Genomic DNA, 8,473 nt, shown 5'->3' on the forward strand with positions numbered 1-8,473 from the left:
TACCAAATAGATAAACATAAATTTATCCTCTTTTAGCCAAAAGCAGATCCCTTAAAGTGACCTGAATTTTACCATCCAAATATAATGCAAGTTCCAACAAATCTTCAATGAACCAAAAACGGAATGGTCTCCCTCATTCTTTAGCAGTAGCAAGTCATAAACAGAAGACTATGGACCTGGTCAAATTTTGTGTTTAAAATAAACCAACTACTTCAGACGACATCATAGCCTCGTAGTGTTAGCCACAATTTTCCTCAAAAAGAAGGATTCAAGTCCAAACCCATTGCCAAACTATCAATAACTAAATAAACCATATGCTCTTTCAGAGGAGAACACAAGGAAGTTGGGTACTGACTAGTGTTTCCAGTGACGATGCTCTGTTATAAACTGCTGCACCAGCTCGCTTTTTTGTCCGTGTTTTAGACGAACTAATATTCTTTCCCCATCGAAGAACATTCCTGCCGTAAAAATGACCAGATACCAGTTACAATTTTAAAAGTAAATTTATAAGAGAAAAATTGCAGTAGATGCATCATGCATATTCATGCTCAAAAGGCTGTGCAACATAAGAATTTGAATCTCTAGATCCGTCTGACACCTCTATTGCAACATAACTGTTAGCTAAAAGAACACAACCTGTCTGAGGTAGATTTACTTGCATATGTCGTATTTTTAAGAAACTGCATTAGTAGATAAATACCCTTAGCAAAAAATCCATCTAATTCTCAATTCCAGATAGCTCTTGTAGAGGTTTTGAGTGGATAATTTATCAAGCATTTAACTCTTTTTAAGCCAAAGACATTTGATGTCTAGACCAACCAATCTCATCTATTCTAACCAGTAACCAAGCAACTAGAGCAATTCTTTCCTTTTCTTTTCTCAATTTAACCAGTAATTGAACAGCTCAAGTGCAACTGAATTTGTCAAAGTTCAATATTCCAAATTTTTGAAGAAGTAGGATTTGTTTATGGGTGTGCATATCCATCAAACAAATGTATATAAAAAGAATGGATAAAAGCATGAAGAACATTTCCACTAACCTTTCATCATTTGATAGGAAACTATCATTAAGAAGTTCCTGGAGCAATGCATCCTAAAAGAAGCAAAAAAATAAATAAATAAAAATATTAACATGCACAAATGACAAAAAGTACTCAGGAAAACATCATACTTGTGCCTCACAGCGTACTACTGAAGTCACACGATCGTTATATTCTTCAATACTGAGTGGAGGAAACAAAAAATGCCTGCGCGTGTACAGCTGCAGATTTCAAGAAACATTACAATTAAGATATGCCCGAACATACAATCAACTTCAAGATTAAAATTATGTCCTGTACACCAAGAGTAGAGTTTAAAAACAATATAGACACATTTTTATAAGTTTGCCATGTGGTCACATAACTAAGAACATGAATAGTAGTGTATCAAATTACAAAACTAACATATCGAAAGCATATAAAACAACCTCATAAATGCAATCACCAATATAAGCTAATGTTGCCGCATTGAAAACTGATCGAGGCTTCTCCACTTTTGGAGGGGTTGGCAGCCATCTCTCGTATCCCATATAAGACTCATCCATATCTACCTTTACGGGCGTTACTTCTACAATTATCATAAACTAAAATATATCAACATTTCAGTTAAAAATGTAGACTTTGTTTAGTTACTATATATATAGATATTCTTTTTTTTTTTTTGCAAAAAATAATAGAAAGGAAAAAGTAATAATAAAAAATAATTGAAAACTAAAGATAGCAAAAATCTAAAAAAAAAAAAAACCCTCAACTAAACGGAGCCTTAAAGAATGAATTAGCCATGAGGAGGAGGAGAGGGGAGGGGGATTACCTTGAGTGGGACGCTTGAGGACGTCGAAAACTGATGGGTCGGTGCGGGTGGTGAGGGTGACGGTCCGTGAGGGCTTAAGGTTGGGGTTGGGCTTCAGCTTTCGTGGAGCGTTGGGGTTGTAAGAGGGTCTTTGTTGGGTGTCCCACGAAGCTCTTACCGCCGCGGGAACTGCCGTTGGATGTGGCGTCCAAGCTAGAATTGCCATTTTGCCCCCGTTAGTTGGAAGAGCGAGGGGATGGGATTTTGGCCGGGGTTTACTAAAGGAGGGGTTTAAAAGGGCTTGATGGGCTCAGAGCCCAATCTTAGTCGCCTCCATTTCTTTGAATTTTTATGGATTTGTTGACAAAATGATATAAGCGGGAACTTGATGGATTTGGATTGGGCTTTCCTCAAACTCGGTTTTTTAGTCTGTTACTTGTGTGATCCGTCCAAGATGATAAAAATTTTTTTTTAATTGAGTTGAGAATACTTTGTGAAATAGATAAATAATAATAATTATGTTATCATATCTAATTATTAGTGTATATTGAAATATACCAAATATTATTTTACAAAATATAGAACTGTTGTTATTGTAATCATTATTATTTGTATTTTTATTGTTCATTTTTATATAATATCATTCTTAAATATATTTTTAATGTCATATATTTTATTTTTATTTTTAATAAAATTTTTTATATCATATATTTTATTTTAATTTTTTAAAAAAATAATATAAATTTTATTGACAGTCACTATGATTATTAAAAATAGTAAAAAATATCATCAAAATCTATGTAAAAAAATAATTTATAACATTATAAAATGTTTTTAACAAAGTAACAGAATTGAAAGGTAAAATTGTCTTTAATAATATTGTAAAGTGCAATACAATCTGATTGTATTAATTTTAGATTGCAATCACATTACATCCATTGGTTGTAATATGATTTACTGCAATCTTATATTGTAGTGGTTTGTTGCAAAATAAACACTATAATATAATTTAATTAGATTAGATACATTGTAGGGAATATGCTCTTACTTCTCTCATACCAAACACAACCTAAGGGGCATCCATATACCTTAGTAAGACTATATATGAGTTCATCATTTCTTTCTTTTTCTTTTTCTTTTTCTCCATCTTGCCATGTTTGCAAATAGATACTAAAGTTATGTCAGTGGATATATTTAAGTTTTTTTATATTGTTTTTTTATTAGTTACTATTTTTTCTTTTAAAAAGTGAAAAGTAGAGTGTATATTTAAATATAAGAAAAATTAAATTTTAAAATTTAAGATTTAGAATAATTAAAATTGAACTTTTATGAATAATAGTTGTATAATTTAATTTGATAAAGAAAATTATATTACATAATTTGATTCAGTAATTGACATGGATATATTTTTTCTTACGTAAATGGTTGGATTCAAATTTTTTTAACCTTTAATGTAATGAAAAGATAATTACATTTCAATTGTTATTTTAATGTTTATTAAATATGACTTGATATTTAATAATAATTGTTGAAAAATCAAAGAAAAAAGGGAAAAAGTAATAACCATATGGAAGAGGCTTTCCTTTTTCAAACAATATTGTCAAGTGTCAAGGTCTCAAAAGATTCAATAATTAACATGTATATATATTTTTTTAAGTAAATAGTTTGATTCAAATTTTTGAACTTTTAATGTAAAGAAAAGATAATTACATTTCAATTACTATTTTACTATTTATTAAATATGACTTGATATTTAATAATAATTATTGAACAATCAAAGAAAAAAAAAGTAATAACCATATGGTGGCTTTCCTCGTTCAGGTAATATTGCCAAGTGTTAATCAACGAAGCTCTTTGGGGCTTCCTTTAAATATAATTATATCGATAATTTTGAAATCGAAATCATTTTGGACTTGAATTATTTTATTGATTAATTTAATATAAAAAATAAAAAAAAATTAAAACTTTTAAAAGTTGATAACCTATTTATATAATAAAATGATATTATTGATTTATAAAGGGTTGATTTGGAGAGTGGGACACAGCAAAGATATTTGGATGAGACAGCATTGCTGGATACTTTATGAGACCCCGAGGAAAGTGGTGGTATGTAAAGATGAGATGAAGGATTTGGCGAGGGTATATGATACGGTATGATGGTTTGGAATGAAGAGAAAATTCGTTTGTGCTTTCCACTATATGAAAGCAGTTTAATTTTGGCAATTCCGTTAAGTAATAGGCAACCTATGGATCGCCAAATATGGTTCTATAATAAACATGGAGAATGTTATGTTAAATCGGGATATAGATTGCTTTGCTCTTCTATGGCAGCTAAGATGGAGGAAGCTCGTCTGCTAGCTTGGATGGAACATGGAGAAAATTATGGAGCTTGGTGATTCCAAGAAAAATTCTCTTACTTATGTGGTGAGTTCTGAAGGGTATTCTTCCCTCTTGTGCAGTACTGATAAAAAGGAAAATTATGTTGAACCAGCTTGCCCATTTTGCTCTGTGGAGATGGAAACAGACTTCCATTGTTTGTGTGTGTGCCTGTGAGTTTTCTAGAGCTGTATGGCTGATGACCAAACGGGGTTTCAGGGACTTAGGGACGCACCTCTTTTCGATGATAAGTGACTGGTTTCAAAATCTGTGTGAATTTGTTGCAAAGGAAGAAATAGAAGCTATCTTCTGTGCACTACGGGCAATATGGAAGGCCCGTAATTCCCTCATATATAAGCAGCATAAGCCAGACCCTAAAGGCCGTGGTAGAGTTGGGAATAGAGATGATCAGGCAGTTTTGAGAACCTGATACACCGACCAGAATCAGAGAAGTAATAGATAAGCAAGGGATAGGTTCGTGGACACGACCTCGAGGAATTAAATTGAATTCTGATGTGGCGGTTTTTGATGTAGATGGAGCTACCATGATTGGCCCTGGCTTTATAGTCAGAAATGCAGCAGGGGAGCTTATTCTAGCCGGAGTAAAATGAATGGTTTATGGCTCCATTGTTAAGGAAGCAGAATTAAAATCGCTGGTGTGGTCTTTACTCTGTTGTGCTAGGGAAAATTTGCAAGTAAATGAGGATAAGATTGATTGCTTAAATGTAGTATGCTGGGTAAGGGATAGAAAACTGAACGGGGGATTGGGGGACATCACAGAAGATTACGTTGGGTTAATGAAGAAGCTCTCAGGTGCATCGACCTCATTTTGTCCAAGAGATACAAACAGGGTCGCTCATTTAATAGCTTAATTTGCAAAAGGGTTGCATGAAGACCAATCAGTTTGGAAGCATGTTACACAGGTTCCGAATCAAATTAGAAGCAGTATTCTTCAAGATATAAATCTGATTTAGTGGAGGACTATGGGGAGTTGGGATATGAGAATAGGAAATTAGTGAGCATATTAGGGAGGGTACTCTTTTTTCTTTATCCATGATTTTTAATCCTGGAGAAGTTTTTAACGAGGCTTTCCCTTTATGCATTGGGGTATTGTAATGTGGTTTGGTATGAGAGAGCTTAGAGGGTATGATATTGTGGTCTCATAATGTAATTATGCATTAGTAATTCAATGAATTATTTTTTTCCAAAAAAAAAATTGTTACTTAATAATATATTTTTAAATTAATATTTTAGTTTATAAGTAATACTCAATTTTATTTTCAATTTAATTTTACTAATAATTGATAATAAATTCTCAAATTTCAAATTAAATTAAGATATTAAGTTATTAACTTTCGGATTTTTTCCCTCTAATTGAAGTTTAAAATTTAAAACAAAATAAAAAACAAAATGATGATAAATATATGAGGGAAAAAAAAGAGAGGAAAAACCTCCCAAATTTTGTTTCCCAGCAACCCCCTGTCCCTTATTTTAAATTTCTCAATTTTAGCTTTCCAAATTTCTGATTTCTAACCAATTAATAAGTCATATGAATAATAGCAGCTCATATAAAATAACAAATATGCTTGAGATGGAATATGTTTTATACTAATTTTGCAACCATTTGATCTTTCAAATGTCACGTATTAAAAAAACGATCTCGGATCAATTTAGTTGATCAGGAATGACAATGTCTCATCCCTGATGCAATATCAAGTGTGAAAGAATTGTTCTAGTGTCCTCTTTGTTCTGTCAATTTTACTTAAGTAAAAAATTTCAACTTGGTGTAAGTGTCACGAGGCGATTCTTCAAACCACCCTCCATGCGGCCTTGGGTTCAACCCTTATCCCAGTACTGAAACCCAAGTCAGCCTTAGTACTTCAGCACTCACCCAGCAAGCACCCGGTACTCTCACACGCAGCACACTGCCTTCCGGCACCCGCACTCGCACACAATGGCTTTAAGCCGGCAAGTAAACTTGCATAAAAGGAAAATGAGGAAAAGAGAGGAGAATGCTGGAAATAGAAATGCTGAACTTCTATTGAATGAATTGAATGAATTACACAAAGTACAAGGGGTTATTTATAGCCAATTTTCCCCCAAATATTTCTCTCCAAAATATTTCCATCCTAAATATTCAGGAGGGAATCTAAAAATTCCAGCAGCTCAATACATCAAAAGAGTGAGTCTTGTGGGTCGGCACCATCCTGGGCCCCCTGGTGGGTCTGAGTCGTGCACAGGCAGTGTGCCTAGGCGCTGGAGAGCTGGGGCGCAGGGGCCGCGCGTAGGCAGTCTGTTTGGGCGCTGTCCGGGCCTGCGTGCTGCGCCCCTGCCGTGCCATCCTGTGTGCCGCGCACCTGCGTGCTGCGCACCCCTGCTGGGTCGGCAGGCCCCGGGCCTGCGTGCCGCTCACCCATGCTGTGAGCCCCTGTGTGCCGCGTACCCCTGCTGGGCCGAGGGCTTGCGTACCGTGTGTCCATGCTGTGTGCCCCCGCGTGCCGGCCCCGAGCCTACATGTCGCGTATCCATGCTGTGCGGGTCGGCGTGCCGCACACCCCTGCTTTACTGGCTGGCGCGCCTGCGGGCAGTCTGCCTGGCTCTCTGTCGGGCTGGCTCGCCTAGGGGCTGGTGCTGTGCGCCCTTGCTAGCATCCTGTCGGGTTGGCTCGCCTAGGGGCTGGTGCTGTGCGCCCTTGCTAGCACCCTGCCGGGCTGGCTCGCCTAGGGGTTGGTGCTGTGCGCCCTTGCTAGCACCCTGCCGGGCTGGCTCGCCCAGGGGGCAGTGCTGTGCGCCCTTGCTGGTACCTTGCAGGGCTAGCTCGCTCAAAGGGCTGTGCTGTGCGCCCCTGCTGGCATCTTGTCGGGCTGGCTCTCCCAGGGGCCTGTGCTATGCGCCCCTGCTGGTACCTTGCCAGGCTAGCTCGCTCAGGGGGCTGTGCTGTGCGTCCCTTCTGGCATTCTGTCGGGCTAGCTCGCCCAGGGGCCTGTGCTGTGTGACCCTGCTGGCACCCTGCACTTGCCTTACGCTATCCAATGAGGGTTCTCTCCCAACAATACTTCTCCACATACCGACACTTCGAAACATCCTCGGGCAACTTTTAATCCGCTGAGCTGTGGTCCGTGACATAAGGACAAGGAAGACCGCTTATAGGAGCGGGCTCGAAAACCTTGAAGCTTGGCAGCCACATAAAGTGACTAAACCGTACAGAGAATATTCTCTCTGTTTGTTGCATGTGCGTTTCAAAGGTAGGCAAGTGAGTTTCGTTCCCCTAGAATATTCCCTTATTCCTCCCACCATTCTTTTGCTTCTGATAAACCTTAAACCTAACCCCCAATTAACTATTGACCCACAAATATTTAACCCCATTTCACACCCTTTTACCCCTTTGATCCGCTGACCAAATCCAATCAAAGTCATCAAATAATGGCTAATATTGTTTATAACAGGTTACAAGCCGTTGTTATCAGATTAGGATGTGGTATCCAGGAAGATTGCTGGAAAAAAGGATTCTTCTGGCCCTGCTTCCTGCTAACCTTTAAAACTCCTTCACGTAATATTCCTTCGGCATAAAAAAATCCATTGTTTAATAACTGTGTTATTCTCCACGTGCACATGACTGTTTTCTACATATAAATACCCTCTCCTATTACGTGTCTCTGTGCCAAGACAACATTCAGAGTTCTTGAGTTTTCCATCCTACATCCGTACTCTAAGCAAGAGATATTCTTTTTCCCTCTTGTTTTGCAAATATTTGATTTTCATTCAAAGAGATGGCTGGAATCGTTGTAGTTTTTGATTTTGACAAAACTATCATCGACTGTGATAGTGATAACTGGGTTGTTGATGAGTTGGGTTTTACCGACTTGTTCAACCAGCTTCTTCCTACCATGCCCTGGAATTCTCTCATGGTAAGCACCTGGAATTTTTGTTTCTCTTGTTTTGACGTTAAAATAAATGGAACTCAACGTTTAATTATTTTCTTGTGGTATAAAATTGCAGGATAGGATGATGAAGGAGCTTCATGCACAGGGAAAAACCATTGATGACATTGCTGAGGTTCTGAGGCCGACTCCTATACATTCTAGGGTCGTCCCAACTATTAAAGCAGCTCATGCTTTAGGGTATGTTTTTTATTCTGCGCTCCTCTTCTTATAGTTTCTGTGTGTTTATGGTGGCACTGATCAAATTGGTTTGTGGTTTTTAGGTGTGAACTCCGGATCGTAAGTGATGCAAACTTGTTCTTCATTGAGACAATTTTGGAGCATCT

General features: G+C 37.5%; 2 protein-coding genes across 2 annotated transcripts in view; one reads left to right on the forward strand and one right to left on the reverse strand.

Moving 5' to 3' along the window:
• The window catches only part of LOC110424113 (Ribonuclease III family protein), a 3,229-nt gene extending 1,147 nt beyond the window's left edge, over window positions 1–2,082 (reverse strand). The window contains exons 1-5 of the mRNA XM_021438616.1: window positions 1,852–2,082; window positions 1,469–1,608; window positions 1,172–1,261; window positions 1,041–1,093; window positions 356–458 (exon numbers count right to left, since the gene is read on the reverse strand). Coding sequence (XP_021294291.1) covers window positions 356–458; window positions 1,041–1,093; window positions 1,172–1,261; window positions 1,469–1,608; window positions 1,852–2,056 — 591 coding nt within the window. The 5' untranslated portion in view covers window positions 2,057–2,082. The remainder of the gene's footprint in view (window positions 1–355; window positions 459–1,040; window positions 1,094–1,171; window positions 1,262–1,468; window positions 1,609–1,851) is intronic.
• Window positions 2,083–7,875: 5,793 nt separating this feature from the next.
• Window positions 7,876–8,473, forward strand: part of LOC110424439 (inorganic pyrophosphatase 2-like) — a 1,423-nt gene continuing 825 nt past the window's right edge. Inside the window, 3 exon segments of the mRNA XM_021438999.2 lie at window positions 7,876–8,114; window positions 8,206–8,327; window positions 8,411–8,473. The exon segment at window positions 8,411–8,473 is cut by the window's right edge and continues 139 nt beyond it. Coding sequence (XP_021294674.2) covers window positions 7,977–8,114; window positions 8,206–8,327; window positions 8,411–8,473 — 323 coding nt within the window. The 5' untranslated portion in view covers window positions 7,876–7,976.

Source organism: Theobroma umbraticum, unplaced genomic scaffold (genome assembly GCF_002168275.2).
Source record: "Theobroma umbraticum cultivar Fairchild unplaced genomic scaffold, ASM216827v3 scaffold_204.0, whole genome shotgun sequence".
NCBI classification, from domain to species: Eukaryota; Viridiplantae; Streptophyta; class Magnoliopsida; order Malvales; family Malvaceae; genus Theobroma; species Theobroma umbraticum.